General features: G+C 38.2%; 1 protein-coding gene across 3 annotated transcripts in view; it reads left to right on the plus strand.

Annotated features, from left to right (window-relative positions):
• The window catches only part of ctnna2 (catenin (cadherin-associated protein), alpha 2), a 337,564-nt gene that overhangs the window by 290,323 nt on the left and 23,875 nt on the right, over window positions 1-23,366 (plus strand). For all 3 annotated transcript variants that reach the window (XM_067584710.1, XM_067584711.1, XM_067584712.1), the window contains 4 exons: window positions 6,525-6,617; window positions 9,632-9,788; window positions 11,101-11,301; window positions 20,382-20,533. In XM_067584710.1, the coding sequence (XP_067440811.1) occupies window positions 6,525-6,617; window positions 9,632-9,788; window positions 11,101-11,301; window positions 20,382-20,533 (603 nt within the window). The remainder of the gene's footprint in view (window positions 1-6,524; window positions 6,618-9,631; window positions 9,789-11,100; window positions 11,302-20,381; window positions 20,534-23,366) is intronic.

Here is a 23,366-nt window from a genome sequence, read left to right on the forward strand (position 1 = left end):
TCTAAAAGATGGCACGTTAGAGGCTGTTTTATAAATGTGTAATTCAAAGAAATGCCAAAAACAAGATTTCTAGCTCAGCAATTATGGTATCATCAAAGTCACATATTGACAGTCATTATTGCAAGTGTTTCAGAGAAACTTTTGACTTGCTCCAAGAAAAAAGAAAACAGAAGGCTGACAGATTGCTTATTCTGTGAGCATGGAAGTATCAGGGTCTATCTTGGTGGAGTAGTGTTACAAATTATTAAGTACTAAGGTTTTGGCCTCAGCTGGGTTCAGGGCATTTCAGGTTTGTTTTTTATTTAGTTTCGGATTTTATGTTTTAGTACCAGTGAAGTTTGATTGAGTTCATTTTCAAAGGAACATTTGTAGTGTTTTTTAGTCAATACAGTATTTTGTGTCAGTTAAGGTTATAGTTTTATTGGTGCTGTTGAAATCACTTCTAAGGTAGGATTAAAGAGAATTCCTAAATGTGTGTTTTTTTTATTATGAAGACCTTTGGTGCACTTCGTCTACATGCTTCGGATGCTGTGCACAGCATTGATCATGAAATGAAAGGACAAAAATGTGAATTCATGAAGTTACGACGTGTCTACTGTTTCATTAGCATTTTTCTACTGTCTAGCTCGCTCGTCTGATGGAACCAATTGAATCAGTATAGCTACATAGTCTGCACAGGCCACATAACCACGACCTGAAACATATTTTTATGCTTCAAGTCTATTTTCTTCTGTTTTACACGCATATCTAAAGATTGTTTGATTGTATGTTACCAAAATGTAAGTGACCTACACACAGTAGAGTACCTGAATGAATTCTGTGTATACAGAAGCTGCCGCCGCTGCTCTGCTAACATGCTACTCACCCTAAAGTGTGTAGACGCTGTGGATGCATGTCCAAATGAACAGAAACTTAACGCAGCAGCATTCTATCAAAAGTAGTGCTGTCAAAAAGTAAGCTTAATCATCCAACACACAGAGGAGCAGTATTACACACCTTACAGGGTAATTAATTTTGAACTCGAATTTCAGTGAAAGAAAATCATGCCGCATAATTGTTATCAGGCACTGTGTCATTTCCTCCTGATTCCTCCAGTCATTCCCACCTCAGTCAGGCAACTGTACATGTTCCTATAGTAAAGGTTTGGTCAAAGGGAATATGTACAATTGCCGGAGCTGACCTAGAAGCAGCTTTGTTAAGGATTCATTGACCGTATGGAATTGGGTCACTGAACTTCCATGTTGCTATCACGCGGCCTCAGTGGATGTCTTAACCTGATTTTTTTTCACAACTTTGCCACTTACAGTTAAGCAGTACAGAATGAAAAAAAGCTGGGTATACTTGCATCTATAAATGAATGTTTTTTGTTTTAGTTTTTAGTTTGTTTTGTAGTCACATTTTATTTTAAGTTTGTTTGTTTTTTTCATCTTTTAGAGTTTTAGTTTTAATGCTAGTTTGATTTTTTTTTAACACCAGGATATAGTAGTGGAACCTATCTTTATTGTACTGCAAGGCATTTCCATATTTGTTCATGTGTAGGTGACCTTGTAATAATAATTTTTTTCTTGTGATTAATCGGTATTGTCACTCTGCATTTACTTTATATCGTCCTATTCAGATGAAGTCAAAGGACAGACCAAAACAGGTACATTCCTGATTGTTCACCCACTGGAGTTTAGTGGGTGAATGCTGTACTGTTTTCTACCATTTTTAAGCAGCTACCTTTACCTTAAAAATGTGCACCCATGAAATAATGAGAGGCACTCTTTCTCTGTGAGTGTGTGCCAGCAAATGCGTCTGTATGCATGGAGTTGATGGACCAGGGTTCTGTATGGAGACAGTGTGTAGAAGACTGTAGGATTGTATCCCAGTCAGCCACATATTAGTGGACCTGTCACTTAGTAAACAGTGACTTAAACTCATTTCCATGCTGAGTTAGGGAGTGTAGAGAGAGCTCCTAAGTGCATTAGAGTCACTCGCAATTTAGGTCTACTTTGTCTCTCAGGCGAGGGTGGGTGGGGAGATGGAAAAAGGTAGCAGAGGGAGCAATTAAACAGCAATCAGTAATCAAAATGACACATAAAGCTATTCCCTAATTTCAGATCATGTTGTATCCTCACCATGCATGAAAAATAAACATTGGACTGATTGTTTTCCAGTATATTTTACTAGGTATGAAATAGTGTACAACAGAAGTTTTATGAAAATGGCATCCCCTGTTGTTGGAGACAGTTTACTCTTTCTATAAACACTCGTGAGCATAATGATGTCACTCAGTCAGGAAATCATTTTATGTTTCACACAGGTTGTGATGTGTGATATTTATTGTTCTGAAAATTACAAGCAACCCAATCAAGAAGTGCCTTTGTCTGGAGATTTGTCTGAAGAGTAGAAGTATAGACATCACAACCACTATCATGGCGAACATGCTCAAAAATCTTTCGCTTTTGTTCTTGTTATTTCACACTTTTCTTGTTTAATATGCTGCAAGGTCTGGAATGTCTTTTGATGTTGTTACGAGCCCGGCGGGCATTCGTCCTGAGGCAATACGCACTCCACTCCTTAATAGGGATTGATTTTCAAAGGCGTGGTTCATAGTCAGTCACAGCAGGTCTTCAACGCCTGCTGCTTTATATCCTCTGCAGATTTGAACCTCACACAACCTTGACATCTGGCGTTACCCAGTGTCATGCACCTTAACCTGTCTCTGTCACCTCCAGTCCATGCAATGTGTGTACAGGTGTCCCTGCTGGGAGCTGACAGCTCATGACTAAAACAAGTAGAAGTGCTCCTGTGAGGGCAGGCCTGTAATTGTTTCACAGTCTGCATACTGTATTCCCCTGTTATGTGTTCTGCTCCATCTATGTTGACAGACTGATTTATTTACCGTGTGTATGTGTGTGTGTGTGTGTGTGTGTGTGTGTGTGTGTGTGTGTGTGTGTGTGTGTGTGCATGTGTGTGTGTGTGTGTTTGTGTTTGTGTGTGTTTGTGAGTGTGTGTTGATGCTCACGTATGTGTGCATAAGCAGTAGAGAGACAGAAAAAGAGCAATGAGAGATTTCAGTAGTTGTGTGTATTTGAAAGGGATATAAGACAACCCTTTAGCCCATGTCAGTGAACCCCATTTCTGAAAAAATTCAGATGACAGCCTTTTAATAGAACAAAGTGCTTCTGTCTTACATCACATAACTTAAAATGTCATCCCCACTGATTGCTTCTTCCACCGTCATTCTTCTCCTTTTTAAAATCTGTTTCTTGCCTCTGTTTTGGGAGGAGCTGTTGTTCGCAGCACCTTGGATGACACCCGCTCTATTAGTCGTTCCTGAGAGTTAGTAACTGCAAAGGGTGATTTGTGCTGTGTAGTTACTGGAAATGGCTGTAGAAATAGCATGGTTTGGAGGGGTTCTGACCATCCTGAGTGAAACAAGGAGAGTCTTCTTCTGGCTCAGCTTCCCTGCTATTTGGCACAGACACTGAAAAAAGTACAGAAACGTTAAACAAGAACATTCAAAGAAGGGGGAAAAGGGATACGTTTTAGGCATTACATCAGACATAATGCAACAGCAGCGATTCATGAGATCACATACAGTACACATGACACTGATCATGTGCACTGTATGCAGACAGTGTTAAGATGTTATTTAATATATTACCACCATCAGAGCTTCCTGTCAATAGATTTTAGGTCAGTAACAACCCCCTGTGTAAAAAGAAAGAAAGAAAAAAAAAATGACACTATCAGATCTATTTTCAGTCACTCAGCTCCATTTAGGTGATTTAGATAGCATACATGAGAATGCCCATCTCTCCAACTGCAGTGGAAACCTTCATCAAATTAGAATTGAAGTGATTATCCAGAGCAGAGCAAAAGGACAAAATCGATAGTTCTTTGTTCGAGGCTAAAATGAAGAATGGGCATTCAGCTGGGATCTCTCTCTATTGCTCCTTTTCTCTCTCTCTCATACACACACATACACGCACACACCTCTTTGAATTGCGTATTCTGTTCCAACATCCTTGACCGTATCAGCATTAGGCTTGCATTGTGTAGTCTCAAACCTTCTGTCTTGGTTTTTCCCTCCTCTCTTTGGAAAAAAAAAAAACAAAACCTCAAAGGAGAAGCACTTCCTTAGATAATTGCAATTAGTAGATTTGGCTGGATGTTGCAGCATTGGCCCTGGCCCAGCTCTCTGTGTTGGGTAAGAGGGAGTGGGAGTGGGCCTGTTGGGCATGTTTCCAGCCTCCAGAAAGCCCTCTGCCCCCTTGCTTTACATGAGCCCATTGCAGCAGTCAGAGGGCCACTGGGCTTGAGCAGAACTAGTGAAAGGAAACTATGTAACTGGATAAAGACAGAAAGAAAAGACTTGCTTTTTACTGTTCAAGCACTGCAATTATATTGTAATTGGAAAACGAGGTAAATGGAAAAAGTGCTGCACGTTTGTCCTACTTTTTGAAAGCCTGTTATTTTATGGAGACACCACAAATGACACATAAAGGCTTTATCATTTAAAGAAAATTTCTGTGCTATTGTAGTTTTAGCCTGCAGTCCTGCACCCAATTATATAAGCAAAAATATCATGACTTAAATATTCAGAAAATAGGTCAATTCATCCATGTCACATTAATGTGTGCATTTAGGAGACAAGATATGACATGATGGGAGAGTTTTACATGCTAATACAATGTAAGTGTTTTGTCACAGTCACAAGCCACAAGATAAAACCAAAGCACGATGCTTCCATCGGCTGAAGACCATTAAACTAAAAGAAAAATACAATTACATTTTAAACTATAATGGCTGAAATTGGCCAATGCTTTTCTTAACTGGGAGTATTTGTTTAGAAACAATACAGCATTTTTTTTTTTTAAATTACCTTTCAAAGACAATGAGAATATTGCAAATGTGTCATAATGTAGTTAAGGTTCTTGGAGATGCTCTGTATAGTTTACAGTATTGTAAAACATGAAGTGAATGCAGGGAACTTAAATTATGATGGAATTATGTTTTGTATCTTTCCAAACAAATCCTCTGCATGCAGCCACTCACGTTTATGTGGAACATAGACTCTCAATCACATTCTGTCTTCTCTCTCTCTCACACACACACACACACACATACACACACACACACACACACACACACACACACACACACTTTAAACACATCCACACACAGCTTCACATAAAGGACTGCAATCCATCAATGTGCTCATTGCTGTCATGAGTAAAGAGACGGAGCTCTAAGCAAGAGTCCTCTAACACAAATTTGATTTACCTCAATTTGCCTCAAACAGTGACATGTGAGCACTAGAAGTGCTAATACAGACTGGCACCTTTTGCTGCCAACAGGCATGTGTCTGTTTAGCTCAGTTTCAAAGCCTGGCCTCATTCTAAAATCTGATTTACTTAGGGATGGTATTGGATTATATGGAGTTTGAAGTTATGAAAATTAACAGTGAAATACATCAATACTGTGTGTGTATGTGTGTGTGTGTGCATCTGTGTGTGTGTGTTCTGTCAAGAAGAAATTGCAAGAGATGTGCTAGTGGTGGTTTCAAACGTTTTCTACTACATCTAATGGCTTTTCTTTTTCTTTTTTAAAACTATTTAACCAATTTGTATGATATACTGCATACAGATAGATAGCATGTCTGTCCACAGTTAATTTTGAAATTAATTATGAAATATCAGTGTAGCTCTAAAGGAGTTAGATTGGAAACATGTTATGAAGAAAAGATCCCTCGATATAAAGACAGACATACATCCAACGAAGGATCATTCCATAAATAAATTAAAAAAAAAAAAAACACACACACACACACCTGGCAACTTAATTATTGAATAAAGCACCGTCCACCACCAAACCCCATAATATTTAGGCATGCTAGTCATGCTGAAAAAATGTCAGCCCATTGAGGCTTTCTGTATATATATTGTGTTGACCTGTCCATTTTGAATCCGAATGAGTCACTCTACTATTTGTCAAACATTTTTCACATACATTATATGCTCTCAGTAGTAATGCCACTGCAATAATGTACCTGTGAAAATGGTCATCTGTTGGACAGACATTAGGTCTATGTCATTCACTGCTCGTCTAGATTTTTATTTCCACCAACTGTCCAGCACAAAAATGAAATTGCCACCTGTGTGGTCTGATCTGATGCTGGCGATCTGCGTTTAAAACAAGACCCATAGAGTTGTTGCGTTGAATAAGGGGCAAGCAATTGAGCAGGCCCCATTTTTTGGAATATTGTCTACCCCAAAAATGATTCTCTGAGACAAATTTTCCCTTTCATGCACAGATAGCGATACAGAAAGCATACAGTGTGCTGTATTTATATACAGTATTAATGTATCTACTGTACATACCTACTCCACACATTAAGAGAATAGCATGGGTGTCTGCCAGTGTGGGAAAACTTTTTACCTTTTTTTTTTTTTCCTCTCGACCTTCAGGTAAAAACATTGGACTTCATGTTTTAAGCAATTTGTCCTTTTTTTGTTGTTGTTTTCTTTATTCAGGTGGCTAACCTGGCTTGCTCCATCTCCAACAATGAAGAGGGTGTGAAGTTGGTTCGAATGGCTGCCACCCAAATTGACAGCCTATGTCCACAGGTAAGGACTTAAAAACACTTTCATCCCATAATAAAGCAGTCTTTACATAAGTCAAAATGTTTTGGTAATCATGAACTCTCCCCCTCTTCAAAGGGGTGAATTTAGAGAGTTTTTAGAAATTAAAATAGCTAGGAATGACAGAAAAAGAAAGAATCATGGTTTGCAGAATGGGAGAAAGCGCAATGAATCATGTGTAGGAGGATCTTGTAGTACTGTTTCTTAGGATGCAAGCAAAAGAGGAGGCCCAAATCGATCCATTGTTTCCAAGGTTAACCGTAGGCCTTATTCACATGGGGCCCAACATAGTAAGATATAAGAGAAATGGAGAAGGGAGAGTTGGATTTAAGATTCAGGATCTAATGTGCAGGTCCTTCTGTGCACACCTGCTGAGACCCACTCACTTAGAAAACTTGGGGAGGAACCATCTCCTGATACCTCTTGGCAAAGCTCAACACAGACAGCTTACAAAAACATAATAGACTCAGACTTTGTGACTGGGGAAGAAGGAACAAAGAGGAGTTGAAACAAAGAGATATTTCCATCTGTTCTGGGTAGAATTAACTCTTATCTATGCACACATCTCCACACACTAGGGGTGTAACGGTACATGAATTCATCCCAAACCATCATGGTCAGACGTTATGGTTCAGTATATGCAGTTGTACAAAGAATACGCTGAAAGAATACCCAAACAATTACTGTCAAAATAGTTTATTAAACCACTAACTCTGACATTCGGAACAATAATTCTAGAGCGCAAGTTTCAACTGGAACAGCACACCACTTAGCTGCAGCATGCTCATGGATGTATGCTAGCTGGCTTAGCCAAGGTAGCCTGGTTACCCTGGTTACTCTGGTTACCCTTGTTACCCTGTAGTGTTGCTGCCTTCAGAATGACAAACGAGAGACCCATAGCACTGACTGAGTGCAACACAACTATTAAAATATGCTCCATTATCTCCGTAGTGAAATTATACCGTGTCTCCCCGTCCCCCTCCCCTCTCTGTGACAGCTGTCTTTGAGTGAAGCTGTTCAAAAACTCTAAACACATTTGATTTCTGACATGGTCAGACAGCATGTTGTAAAAACCAGTTCTGAGAGAGAAAAATGTAGTTAAAAAGTATGAAAGTAAAAGTAGTGGTTTAGTCCCTCTGACTGATATATTATTGTATATGACATTATATATGACACATATGTATGACACATATATATTATTATAAATGACATCATTAGATTATTATAATACTGAAGCATCAGTGCGTAAGTAGCATGTTACTGTTGTAGCTGCTGGAGGTGGCATTAGTTTGAACTACTTTATACACAATTAAACCATAAATCAGCACAAGAAAGCTGTCAGCAGATGTTTTCCTTTTCCACTGCAGCACAGCTAAACTGTTTCAGTTATAGTTTTGACCAATGAGCCATTGTTAGATGTTAACATTTTAGAAAATAAGGGACCAAAATGTTATTTTCTACCTTTCTTTTTTTTCTGCTGTACTGAAATCATACCGAACCGTGACCCCAAAACCGAGGTACATACAGAACCATAAATTTTCTGTACCGTTACACCCCTACCACACACAAATACACAACCTCAGCAGCTGCTGTGTCTAGTGTTTCTTTTCCTAAATCAGAATAAATTGACTAAAACTATATCTAAAAAGCAAGTGTGAAAACAAGTGATGAAGAACAAGCTGGGAAAAAAACATGCAACTTCTGGTTAAAAGCACACATGCCAGCTGCCATAGTGACAGACTGTTCTTAAGTACAAATCTGTTGATGTTAGTGAGGCTCAGCAGGATGGTACTAATCTAAAAAATATAATTTGCACACGTTTAACAAAGCTTTCTGTTTTTGCATTTTCACCATTTCAAAATCCTGTGTTGATCTTTTGGCTTAAAGCCGAATGTTCCATCTGACACAGATCAGACTTTTGAAATCAAGATACTTGCCATTATTTTGGAAAGATGACCTTGCTCTCTTCAAACTGCAATAATGGTCTTCTGGACAACACATATTTTTGTTACTTTTTAATACAACATGTTACTGACGATGCAAGTATAAAACTGTATCTATAATTCTATATTTTTCTCATTGTCAATAAATACCATAAAAAGACCAAAATCAATAATGAACTCATTATTGGTTTTGGTCTTTTTATGGTATGCTTTTTCATCATCAGATTAGTCGATAAAAGCAAAATTAATTGCAATAATTTAGATTTTGATAATCAATTAATCTTTTAAGAAATTTTTTAAGTAAAAATGCTGAACATTTGATGTGTCCGGGTTTTCAAGTGTGAGAATTTGTTGCTTTTCTTGGTTTTACATTATAGTGAATGAAATATTTTTGAGTTTTGGTCGGACAAAATAAGACTTTTATTGACATTACCTTGTGTTCTAGCATATTGTGATCACTGTTAGTTGCAGCCCTAGAACTGATGCTACTAACAAGTATTGTCTGTGAAACCACAAAGCCTAAAATAGCTTGTTCTCCTGTGCCACAGACCTCTATTCTTGTCTAAAAACTATTAAAAACACCCCAGCGAGCCACATTGGTGCACTGGGTGACATGTTCCTTCATAAGACGCATGAGCATGAGTCAAGCCCTGTGGGTTTGCCTTGTGGGTAACCTGTGTGTGTGACATAGTCTAGCGGGTTTGTGGGAAGCGTGTATTCAGAGTGAAAGTGTGTTTTTAGCCACAGTCACAGTGAGTTGCAGAGTGTTAAGAGAGTGAAGTTACTGTAGTTAACAGTAAAAGAGCTAAGAATGTCACTGAGAGGCCATGCATTATGTTCACTGCTGTACAGAAATAAAGTCCCTGTTCTTCACTGCAGAGTTGGTCCAGACTCTTAAGAAAAGCTTGTTACCAGCTACAAGCCAGGCTAAGTTGAAATAGGCTAGCATAAAACCATAGACCTCCTAACCGCATTTCAGAGCTGCAAAACCTGGAAGGGTAACACTGTACACTGTACTTGTACATGCTTACACCACTGACTCTTCTGTCATGGTAGGTTATCAATGCTGCACTCACTCTGGCCGCCCGCCCTCAAAGCAAAGTTGCCCAGGACAACATGGATGTCTTCAAGGACCAGTGGGAGAAGCAAGTGCGCATCTTGACCGAGGCCGTGGATGACATCACTTCTGTGGACGACTTCCTTTCTGTGTCAGGTATGAGGCAATGCAGAGAAAAATCTTCACAGATTGGCTAATTGATGCAAATTACACACGTGTTCCTAATTTTCACTCACAGTTACCCTTTTTTTTGTTTGTTTGTTTGTTTGTTTTTTGTTTTTAATTGACTGCATTTCCAATATTAACTTGAAGGGGTTTGTCTGTGGCAACCCTGATGAGAAAATCTAAATCACAGATTGGATAATAACAAATAAGAAATCACAACATTAAAGAAGAAGAAGCAAACCAATCAGACAACAAATTGATGTTTGTTTTGCTCAATCTGTGGTTTGTGCTGTTTTGTTTGTTAGTGTTTTGTTTTATATATTTGTCCGAACATCCCCCAAACATTTGTCATTTTCTCAGGATTTAATTATATGAAAAAAATATACCAAATAAAAGTATATCTATAAGGAGTTTGTCATCGAACTATTTAACATTAATCGACATTTTTTTATCAACATTAATCATTAAAGATGCCCTCCAGATGTTTTAAGATGTATATAAATTAATCTACTTTGAATAATATTGTGTGTCTGATATGGTTTTTTCACCAAAAAAGTTAAATTATCTTTTTAAAATCCTTAAAATTACATCTACTGCTTCTCCCTCATTAAAAATTCCAGAATCTATAAATATGTAAATTTATTTCGTTTCAGAAGTTTATCTGCTGGACACAAGATGTTTCCTACTTCACTGAAAAGTCAGTTCTCAGTATATGCACGCTGGAGGCTTCAAGTTTCATATTGGACCAGAATTGGCTTCCAAACTATTTGTGTCGCAAATCCTGCTTGTTGGCCCACCCCTTAAAATTGGGTTTTTCAATAAGCACAGACAAACTTTCCACTTTCTGCAGATTAATGTGAAAACAGCCTTCCAGTGTCAAACTCTGCATATACAGTACATCATTCTGCACAGTGAAGCTCAAACATCCAACTGTAGGAACAAGAAGGAAAACATATTTTTGAGTGGAGGGGGACTTTAACATGATGAATTTATTAACTTTTTTATTAAGTTTTTTAAGAAAAACATGTCTTTTTCTTTTACTAAATTGTGATTTCATAGCTATATAAAAGAAACTCATTTACATTGAGGGAGAAACATTAATTATTGCATTCAGTGTTCTTTGCATTAGCGATTTACAATCATGAGCACACAACATAAAAAATGACTGATCTCCATTTATAAGGAAAATTTATTATTTTGTGGAAAAATACACATATTATACAAACATTATTTCTTTCAACAAAATAAATCCTTGGGTGTCTCCAATTCCATCCACTGTCCTTCTTTTTCTGCCTCTCTCAAGAAAACCACATCCTTGAGGACGTCAACAAATGCGTAATCGCTCTGCAAGAGGGAGATGTGGACACTCTCGACCGAACTGCTGGAGCTATCCGGGGCCGAGCTGCTCGCGTGGTCCACATCATTAATGCTGAGATGGAGAACTATGAACCTGGGGTCTACACTGAGCGTGTGCTGGAGTCCATCAAGCTCCTGTCTGAGACTGGTTAGTGCACTGTAAACAAACCTGGTGTGGCACAAGGAGTCACAGTTTAATGTTTTGCAGTGTGTTGTAAAGATGAATACAATATCCTTCACCCTCAACTTACTTTCATGAGGAGCAGTCTACCACACACACATACACACACACAGGCTTGCACTTACCTTAGGTTCCTAGTCCAGTCAGTGACTTATACACACACGCCTTAATTGCCTGGATGCTCAGTATCCCACAGTTTCCATCAGTGTCTTGGCTCTAACACAAACCCTGGACACCACCTGTTCACTCCTCTGCCTCGCTTGCCTCCCATCCATTTTTCATCTGTTTTTTTTTTTTTCTCCATCACTGTACGACTTCTGTGCCACTGCACATTGCAGGAGACCCCAGTTTATCCCAGTGGCGTACCAGACCCTGGGCCAACATATCTAAATCCCACCGGAAGTGAAAATTGGCACCTCCACAGTATGATTGAACACTGTTCACAGTTTATTGGAAGTTAGGATGCCGTAGAGAGTAAAGAGCAAACTCTTAGAGTTACGTTTAGTGTTGGGAAGTGTTATGTTGTCTCAGTATATACTGGGTTGGACCTCTAAATATATCCAATTTTTGAGTATTTCAGGTTTTTGAATATGCGTTGCACACAAGTAAGTAATTTATGCTTTCTTATTCTTCAAAATATTAAGTTGAATACTATATTAAGCTGATAACTTATGAAGAAGAAATTATTATTATTATATTATTATTACTGTATGTGTCAGGCAGTCACCACCTGTAAGATACGTTATGTCACACAGTTTTCCAGTGAGTTTCTAACTGCCTGCCATCAAAATGGCGGGCAGTTAGTTTGGTAACACATAAAAGCCTAGTAGGCAGGAGAAGTTGAGAGCTTCTGTCAGTGTCAGACTCAAGAGTGTGGGGCTGTGGCTATTTCCTGGAAGCAGTACGTTCCAGTGGAGATCCAGTTCATAGTGAACATATATCAGTAGAAAAGATTTGTTGGTACATTTTTTCCCAGCATTAGTTGTGTTATAACTCCATGTGTTATGGCAAAGCAGACTGAGAATCAAACTAGTCAGTGTTTTTTGTCATTAATACAATCTTGTTCAAGATATTAAGTCAATGTGTACTGTGTCTAAACACAAAAAAGGACTCTGCTGCCTTTATTTTCCTGAGAAACATTTTTGTCACTGCCTACCATAAAACTAGGCACTCACATGTCCTTATGAAATGTAGAAAAACAAAAACGCAGAATGAAAGGAAAGAAGTAATTTAGCAATTACCTGTCCCCAAGAATCAAATCGGACCACAATCCCTCTTTTACCCAAGCCACCCCCTCCTCATTCTTATTTTTTCTCCATTCTCGCCCAGCCATCCCTCCCCCGCTTCTATCTCTCCCATTAGAGCCCATTTAGCGAGGCGGTATATCTATTGTTTCTCTCGTTACTTTCATCTGCCAGGATAATTGAGAGACACAATCAGCTACCCTCCCTGATAGCTGATAAGTCGCAAACAGCATTAGGTGAGTCACGTGTTTTCATACAGCCATCTGTTTGAGACCCTCTTCTGGCACTCAAATCCACCATAATGGACTAACTACAGTACTGGTTATATGGTATCTTAAGCACATTCTGTTCTATTATTGCATAATTCAGTTTAATTGATTGGGGTAATTAATGGATGAAGTTCAGTGGCAGTATCTCGTGGACACTTAAGGTCAATTTCATATGACCATAACCTTGTCACACACTAAGACCGTATAATGGTGCTGCTGTTCTATTAATCGTCCATGGAGTATGGAGCTTGTTTCTAGAGTCAGCAGGAACCCAGAAGCATTATGTCAGCATTACTGAGAACAACAAATGAATAACTGTTGGTGTCGCAGCATCATATCGATTGCCCTCTGATTTTTCTTTATCAAGTGTTTGCTTTTTGTAGTTAACATCATAATGTAAAGCTAATGATTTACAATGAAAAGCCAGCCAAAGTGTTTTAAACATAGTTCATTCCTAATAAAAACTGAGAGAGTAATGAGGTAAAAAAAATCCAATAATTACATTAGATCCTGAGATTTAAGAATCTTGGTATTTTCCAAACTTGGAACAGGATACACATACAGTTTTGATTTAGTGTCACTTTACTGGAGCCTTTTCCCTTTGTGAGATTATGCACTTTTACTGCACTACATTTGAGAATTCTTTACTTTTTTCAACACATATTGTGCATGTGATGTTGTGAGGTTTTACATGCAAAACTTTCTCTACCATGATAGCATTGATTTTTTAGAAGTTGTTGAATAAACATAGCCAACAGCAGCCTGTATGGATTTGTTCAACCACCTACACATTGAAATACTGTTCTGCACTTTGTACAGTTTATACTGGAACCTGTTGAAACTATACTGCTGCATTAAAACAAACATATGACACAAGAGGTTTTTGGTGTCATCTCCAAATAAGGATTTCACTGATAACATATTTTTTCTGTGATAATACCAATAGCACAAAGTGTCACTGGTGCAAAGTAACCTGCGATCAGGCCTGGATAATATTATATAATTGCATAGCTGCAGTTCTAGTAGGTTCAGATCTTTTTGCTAGACCCTTAGTTCTGGTCGAACCTGCACCACCTGAAGGCAAAAGTAATACCAACAGAAATTAAGGACTGCTAGACATGAGTGTTATAGCTACAGTTTTTCTTTTTGTAGCTGCTGTTTGTTGGGTGTTGATTTTCAACCTGCAAAATGTAAGACTTTTGTTAACAGGAGCAGCTTTCTACTGGGAAGAGTACAGAGTTCACACTGTTCTCAGTGTGAGTGCCATATTTTATTTGTCCAAAGAAAAATAACAGGGGCGGTGGGATGCAGAGGGCAAAGAAAACCAATACCAGGAAATTAACTGTGTGGGTTGACTACTGTTTTTGGTGCTGAATGTTTCAACTACACAAATGAATGTTAGTGAAATAATTTACATGTCTGTTTATTGGCAGAATAGTGAGTCCTGGATTTGTGACAACTGACACTTAGACTCTTTGCCTGATGGTCAAGTGCCTGAAAGAGTTGAATGCCATGCCCAATTTAATTCAAAAAGGAAATAAATTATATATTCACTTCTGTTTTAAAGGGCATGTTTTACAACCACAAGCCCATGCTTCTTTTGAAGTATTTAATATATAATGCAGGTAAGTGTGACAGTGATATTCCAGTTTAATTAATTATTTTATTTCGACAAGCAAGTGGTACAAGTTGTAAATGTAAAACCTCAAACAAGCTGAAAGAAACACTGCATAAAAAAGAAAACAATTGCAGCTGTTACACTCTTTTCCTGCAGATGGCAGTCTGTTAAAACTGCAGCAGCCTGGACATTCTTTGCCTGTAGATGGCAACATGATAGTGTTAATTTTGTCAGCCATTTTTTTATTTAGTCTGATTTCTGTGTTAAATGTCCTTATTACTTTTTATCATATTTAGTCAACATCATCCCGATTTTTTTAGTAAGTTTTAGTTGACTAAAAGTGTGGTCAATGAAAACTGTTGACATTTTAGTCTTTATTAGCCCTCAGATTATATTGAACATTGCAGTCAATCTAGTCTAGCCAAAACCAATCATTTTTGTCATTTTAGTCAAACTTATTTCACATAAGATTTTATCTTATCATTATCTGATGAAAAAGGTTGAATGATTAAGAAATGCAGCTGTGCAGAAAGTGTCTGGTCTGATGGTATCAATTTAAGAAATACATCTAGACATGGAACATTTTCTTATTTGCATATTTATTTTGAACCAAAACAACTGGGGCCCAATACTCTCTTTAAAGCTATTATGAAACAAAGAGAGCTGTACAAACAATAAAACGTTTTGAAACCTTTTTTTTGTTGTTGTTGCCTAAAGTACAAACTTGCCTTTCTGTTCTGAACAATAGAAATAAAAGTAGCCTGATAAAATTGAAAAAGAATACTCTACACACACCAATTGCAATCTGCTTGCATCAAAAAAAATAAACAGATCTGAGGTGGGTGTTAACAAGAAAAGAAAAAGAAAATTGTGCCCCATGGACTTAATAATGCCATCTAGCAAGCCAGTTCACATGGCATCAATATTAAAGGTTAAACAAGGCAAGGTCTGCTAGAATAAGAACAACCATAATAAAGGAAAGGTAACATTATACACTGTTATTTTAATCAATACAGCTGTCTACATGGTCCACGTTTGACTCACACTATATACACGTAAGCATGACCAGTCATTTTAGTCTCATCTTTTTTCATCAACAGCACTGCATGTTGATATAGTGACAGTTAGTGTTTAATGACGTCGGTACCGTCTCAACATCATCTTGTCTTAGTCATGGATAAAAAGGTCGTTGACTAACATATTTAGTCATAGTTTTCATTAACAAAATTAAAACATGAACATGTCTACATTTGCGAGTCTAGACTTCTGCAACAAATTTTCTTTCCCTAGCTGTTTATCATGTATGCAACTTTTCTGAAATTGACCGAACTGCCTCATCTTGTGGAACATGCTGACATGAAAAAAGCATCCTATTAGTCAGATGCAGCTGCCCCAACCTTCGGAACTTGTGAACCCAAACACAGCGGTGCCTCTCCAAATACACAGCTGCGGCTGCTGCTTTTAGATTGACAAGATGATGGACACAGCCTCAAGCAGACAGTTTTAGGGTGCCCAGTTCCTGTCTGACTTCACTTTAAGGTCAGGGCTAAGATGATATAGTCTATACAGATGCAGCAAATAAGCAAGTCATACTGGCTGCATGGCCTTAAGGAGGACTCCTGTCTTAAATTTTAACGAGGCTTGGTGTCCACTCAAATGTGGCTGCTAATTGAGATGTTAAGGCGGGGAACCGGCAACTGTGTTAGACCAGCGTTTCATTGGCTCTATATTTCTCTTTGATGAAGAGTTGTTGTGTTTCCCCTTCCTGTTTCCCTCTTAGTGGTAGTTGTGGTTTTTAAGGGCTACCATGCACATCTGATCTGGACCATAAAGCACTTATTGATCCTTGTGAACTTTTGCTTCCCTCTCCCCTCAGTCCTCACAGGCCTGATGTCTATGGATTTGAACACAGTCAAGGAGAAATCTATAGCTGGGGGAAAGATGATTAATTGTAGCTGAACAAAGGAAAAGGATATAGGACCACACACTTTTTAGAGGGTACTGAGTCCAATTAACTAGACTCTACCAAAAAATCAATAGCTGTCACCAAGGATTTCACTAAGCGATTTGAGCAGAGATTTTAGTGGAATTCATTGATGTGGTCCCCTTTTTTTTTTTTTTCCTTTTCTCAGGGTGTGCATGTGTAAAACATTTATCCTCTGCCTATGGGTGTGTGTATGTGTGTGTGGGTGTCTGTGTGTGTCTTTTAGTTGGCTGTTTATGGTTTTATGTGATTGCGCCTGTGTTTATGCCCACGGCCACTCATGCCAATCGCAACCACTTGGCCTGTCTTTCTGACAGCTGCCACATCAACACAGGACGCTTATCACAACTACCTGCCCTTTGACCTTGTCTCAATTTGCCCATCCCTCTTTCTCATATTGAGTGTGGTCAGATTTAGGACCAGGCCAAATACTGGCAGCCAAGGCACACAACTCTTCTGTGTAAAGCTGAGCCATAGATTCCTGACAGACAGTCTACACATGGGCCCAGGATTGAAGCGTGTCCTTGAGAGGGAGAGAAATCAATAGCCTAATGGGAAAGTGGTTATGGCTTCTCTCTCTTTTCCCCTCTCCCTCATTCTTCCCTGAGACACTTTTCTGCCCACTAACTCCCTGTGTTTAAACTAATCTTCTCCTCAAAAAAGGGGGACAAATTTTAAAGTCGATCATTAATGTGGTGCCTGGAGAGGGTAGATTAAAAAACTGATATATGGCCTAAGTCGGGGTGCCATTTAGAGAGGCAGGGTGGCGTTGCTCCTTGTTATTACATCGGGGCACAGTAAATGGGATTTAGCCAGGGTTTTGCAGTGAGTAATAACACACATGCTCACACTGCCACCCACATGTCATGCCTGTAAATCAGTGGATCAAGTGCACTAAAAAGAAGTGCAGCAGAGACGGAGGGATAGAAGTAAAGACACTTCACACTGTCTACTGCTAAAACACTTTTAGTCTACTTTTAAAATAATAGCTCTGAGGGCCAGACTTTGTGGCTTCATGGCAGACTAAAAGCAGCTTACAATGAATACTAAGCATTTATTTTAAAACCTTTAATCAGAATGCTTATAAATGACAACTCATTAAGAGAAGAAAGAAAGTAGTTGGTATTTAAGGGCAAATAGCAGAGTGAATCAGTGCTCCTTTAATACTCAAAATGGCCTCCCTTTACGGCCTATAGGTGTACAGTGCAGAGTCGCTGAGCAGGATGAGTCACCCTTCAAATTTGTATCCATTGTTTTAATGACAGGAAAATAGGTTTTAGCCAGAATGGGAACCAGATGGCAAACTCATAGCTTGCAAAGAGAGGAGGAAAGGTCTCTTAATCAGTGCATAAATAGAGGTGGGAGTTAGGAGAGAGTGCTGATGAGGAAATTGCTATGAGAGTAGCGGTGCAGTATGTGGAGGTAGGTGAAACATTTTAACCAAGGTTAGAGTGTAGGAGAGCAGAGCAGTAAGCCGACTAAAAGCAGGAGTTCAAAGTCTTAATCTTATAACCTTCAGCGTTCCCTCAGATCTCTTGTTACGTAAAGTTTTGGTGGTTTTTTTCCTACACTGTATGACAGTGTTACACATTTTATCAAGTAAAACACTTTTTATGACTACATGTAATGTCAAACGGAAAAGTCTGCAGGAAATGTTCATAATTTTAAGTTTGGTGTATTGACATTAGTATGAGTAATATATACAGTATTCATAATGATATATTAGTATTATGTATGATATACTGTATGTACAGCAATATGCACACACTATATACAATACAATACTATGAAATATATACAACATAGCATGTATAGCATAGCATAACATGGCAAGATGTATAAACAACACTGCTTCTGCATTAACTTGTGTTAATGTAGGTTTTATTTGCATATGAGTGCATATTCTCTAAATTGAGCTGTCTTTGTGTGAAATTGAGGTTTAAGGATCAAAAACGTGCAGGTTGTGCTTGTTAAACACCTCACAGGGGCATGCCATCTCTGCTGCGAGGCTTTTAAGCATTCATTGTAACTCCATAACTTCTTACTTAAACTATGCTTAAGCCTAGAGGGTGAAAAAAATCCATTCCTACATGGTCACATTTAATTCCCTTCATCATTTTTCAACTGGAATGAGTGAAATTGCTCCTTACCATCAGCAACTTTGCTCATTAAGAGCTTGGAGAACATTTAAATATTTCTATTTAAAACGCCTTCCCAGCAATTCCCAAAAGCCTATTTTACGCTTCTCCAGTAAGTGGATTAAACTGAATTAAAAATGAAAAGAAAAAGAGAGAGACTTTTTGTAGTGCCTTTTATGTTTGGTGAAATATAGCTTATGTTTTATATCAGACAAATAAGTATACTGCAGATACACCTTTAGTGCAAGCGGACTAATTGATTTAGTTCACTTTACGTGTAAGAGGGGAGGAAAGTGTGGAGAATAGTAATAAAGTCACACAGCTGGGTTTCTGGTGGAAGCTCACCAGCCAAGCTGCCATGCCTTATTTGTCTTTTCCACTGTTTTCTTTTCCTATCGCTCTGTCCTCATTAGACCTGTCTTCTCATTTCAAAATGGCACTGTCTGAAATCACATATCTAGTCTCCGAAAAACCCTACTCTCTATATATACAAAATTGTTGTTTATTTTTTACAAAGCACCTTTTTATAACATGTCAAAAGAGCAGGATGGTGATGGACTGTCAACAAAAAAGTCAGTTTTATTATTTCTGTGTATCTCTCTCTGTGTTTTCTGTCATTTCTGTGCATTTACATTTATTGTGGATTCAAAGGATACCTATACAGTAGTGGACTGGAAGCACAAGTCATAGCTTATAGTTATAGGCATTTGGTGCTGTTTGAAAAAGCTCCCATAGATATAACAGTGAAGACTGGCATTTTCTGGCTGGCGACTGTCTGTCCAGGTAAACCACAGCTTTTCTTATGATAATTTGCTGCAGCACAAAGTCCACATAAGAAAAGGACATTATTAAACTCTGCATTCAATTATTATGACTCAACAGGAGATTATGTAGCAAGGTGGCCTGCTAAATATTCAAACATTCAGTCTGTATTCTTGAATATTTAATAATGTCTATTCACATTCAGCACAATTCATTTGAACACAAAAAGAGCATGAAGCTCTTCCATCAGGTCTGGCCAATTGATACTGACAAAAAGAAACCAACCATTTTTATGGTCAATAGGGACTTTTCCTCTGTTGCTTGCCTTTTGTTTGGCTCAAAAGACTTTGATGAATTTGTTTCCCTTCATGGGCATTGTGATTTGACAGGCTGAGCTTGCAAGTTACCGTCCTTGTACTGTAACACTAAAGAGCACACAGCCATTTTCTCACAAGTTACACACACACATACACACTTCGACATGCCAACTTCGCCAGCATGCACACAAACAGATCTGTGACAGACAGGCCAATCTTCCTGTTGGGTAAGGCAAGGTGAAATAGCTAATTGGCGTGCAGAGTGCGAATGGCATATTGTCGCTTACACAGTGGTTTAGACATGAAGTGCACAAGTGAGCAGAGACTGATGTACAGGGGGACTCCACTGCTATCCAATTTCAGATGAAAAGGTTGTGATCATGTCCTTAGAGAAACTACACACCCATAATTGTGCTTTCACCCTGCCATTTTCCTTTTCTTTTTTTAAATGGCATATGACTTAACTAAATAATAAAGAGGAGAAAGAAAAGAGGAAAGAAGATAAAAGCAAAACAGAAAAAATGTGTATGCCTGCGTGCGTGGGTGTGTGTGTGTGTGTGTGTGCGTGTGCCAATCAGCTAATTAGTGTGTTAATTACTTAATTAGCTAGCTTTTAATCATTCTGAAAAGACAGATTACAAACAACATGATACACCTGACTCATATATTCCTTTTGTTTTCTCTCTCTACCTCCCTCACCTTTTTCTCCCTGCAGTCATGCCCCGTTTTGCTGAACAAGTGGAGGTAGCTATTGAGGCGCTGAGTACGAACCCCCCACAGGCCTTTGAGGAGAATGAGTTCATTGATGCGTCCCGTTTGGTCTACGATGGCGTCCGTGACATCAGGAAAGCTGTCCTGATGATAAGGGTATGTCCGTTACCTCCTCTAAAAGAGCAAAACGAACACACTCACTGAAAGACTTTGATATAGTTGTTGTGTGTTTGGAAATACTGATGAAGACCAAATGCAGTAATTCATTTCTGGTTTCCTGCAAATATTTAAATCATTTTGTTGGGTATTATGTGAAAGTAGACATCTGAGTAATTTGCTTTTTTCTTGGTGTTGCTGAATAGTCAATCAGTCAGTGAGTCTGTATTAATCCTCTTTGGATTATATACTTTTTTGCAACCTACAATCACTTCACTCCACATATTTTACAATGATTTTCCTCTGATTAATAATTTTAAAATAAAGATCTCTCTTCCAAAGATAGACACTGGGGCATTCATACATAAACCTATGAGAATAAGACATCCTGTGTTACTGGATCCATGACCTTATGGACTTCATAAATTTATCTCACTCAGACATTTCTCCAGTTTTTTCCTCTTCGCTCTCATTTTGGCTACACATCTGTGGGACATTATTAGTAGATGATGGTGGAAATTCTCTGATAACAACATATATCTGCCCTAAGGATGAAGAAAAACATAATTGAAATAAAAAATTCAATAGAATTCCCATTTGAGATGTCACACCTTTCTCATGATCTGTTTTGTAAGGCTGGCAGATCATTTTACAGCATGTCATCACAGAAATGCTGCATAACAACATGACACCAGCAGCTCTGCCGCCTCGAATACTCTGATGTTACAGTATCTACATTTTTCACCCAAACTGGCCCTTCTCTCTTCACCATGTAATTCATTTATTCAACTTTATGCAGGCTGGAAGGTTTCCCAGTGCAGCTCTGGAAAAAAAATCTAATTATGGAAAATAATTTGATGTTGGTAAATAATGTAAAACAGGCAGCTTTGAACTGCCCGGGACCAGCTGGCTTCATAATCCCATCCAAGTTCAATTACTTTCTCAGGAAACAACTTGGAAGATCCTTGCTTTCTCTGTTGTCTAACTCTATCATATAGAAAGCAAATTTTGGTGCCACATGTAATAGTTTTTTTTTGCAGATATTTTTTATGTGTCTGTGTTATTTTGTTCCCACTTAAGCCAAGTAATGGCTCCTTTAGAATTTTTACAGCACTGATCTTATGAGCCGTCGATGGATTAAGAAACCAATTCTCCACAGTGTTTAAAAACTGAGGCAGGTCCTCAGAAGAGTTTAAAGTTATAATGAAAGTTCTTGAAAAACATAGTTCTGTCCTGGCTTTTATATGCCCCCCACACACACATACAGAGCAGAGCACTGGGATAGAGAAGCACGCTATTGAAAGAATTGAACATGTACGATAGTATAACTAGTGTTTACACTATTCTCAATAAACTGACCTCTGGCATGTCCTGCGAAGAAAGTTAAACTTTAAATGGAACTTCAGACCGAAAACAGCACTGCGTTTAGAAAATGTGATGATCTGTACTAGGGAGACGATAAAATACAATTCAAGAAATCTGGTTTGAGTAACAGATCATCAAGTTTAAAGGTTTATCAGATGCCAAAACAGTGCACAGCAGTTTATACCAAATGAGAGAGGATTTCTACAAATCTGGAAAGTTATCACTGTAACAATAATTTTAAGCTACATTGTGACGGAGGTTGCAGAATAACAGCAGAATTACCCTGTACACATAAGGAATCTACCAGGTATGTGTGATTGCGTAACACAGCGCCTTGTCAGATTATGTTATAGCAAAAGTTCAACTTTGGTTAAACTTTCTTGGCAGGCTCTGTTACATTGGATATTGAATTTACAATAAGAGATAAAGGGTTGTCATAAGCGGCCAAACATATACAACATTTAATAAATCAAGTGCAGGGAAAAAAAAAAGAAAGAGAAACAAAAAAATATATATCTGCTTGTATGCACTCTATGCATTGCCTCTGTGCACTGCCTGTTGGCATCTACGTCCTATCGGACTCAAACTGAGCTTTATGGCACTTACTCATGTTGTTCTCTCCTGACTAGATCCCTGCTTGTGTTGTATCAGCTCGCAGATGTACGTCGCTTTGGATGAAAGCGTCTGCTAAATGAAATTGTAAATTGTAATATTAGATTAGTATTTCTCATGGGGAAATAAGGTTAGTTCAAAGGCAAAAAATTGAAACAGACACACACAAAATCAGCCAAAGAAAAAGATACGTACCAACTACATACCAAAAATTGTCAACATGTTCAGTAGAATAGACATATAGGTGGATATGTGATTTTATGAATGGATATGAGCAAGACAGCATAATACAAGTGCAAAGCAAATGGTGTTTCTGCTGCTAAGGATGAATAAGCTCCATGTCACCTGAACATTGTTTGAATTAATTATTAGGAGCAAATTTTCAGTGGATATGGATCCTTTTTCAAGCTCTTCACTGCCCATAATTAGGGCACAGTGCACATATGTGATTTTTGTTTGTTTGTTTGTTTTGTATTTATACAATCACTATCTCATTGAGTCTTTTATTGGAAAATATTTTATTCACAAAGTCCTGATTTTAAGCAGTGATAGAATATGAGTGCAACAGGCCACACTGGATCAATCACTGTTGGGAATACTAATAAGGAAAATCAATACAACTAGCCCATACAACAGTAAATTTATTCATTACTCCCATAGGCTATGGTCCACTAGCAACCTGTTGTTTTGTAGCTTTATAGTCAGTGTGAGCACTGGTTTTGTGTAAAACATTTATTATATCTCTGATAGAATTAATCATTACAGAAAGGCAACATTCTCAGAGTCCAGACATAGAATAACACAGTGCTCTTTACAAAGAGACAGCGCTGTGAATGCATGACTTTTTTAAATGTCA

Source organism: Thunnus thynnus, chromosome 3 (genome assembly GCF_963924715.1).
Source record: "Thunnus thynnus chromosome 3, fThuThy2.1, whole genome shotgun sequence".
Taxonomy (NCBI): domain Eukaryota; kingdom Metazoa; phylum Chordata; class Actinopteri; order Scombriformes; family Scombridae; genus Thunnus; species Thunnus thynnus.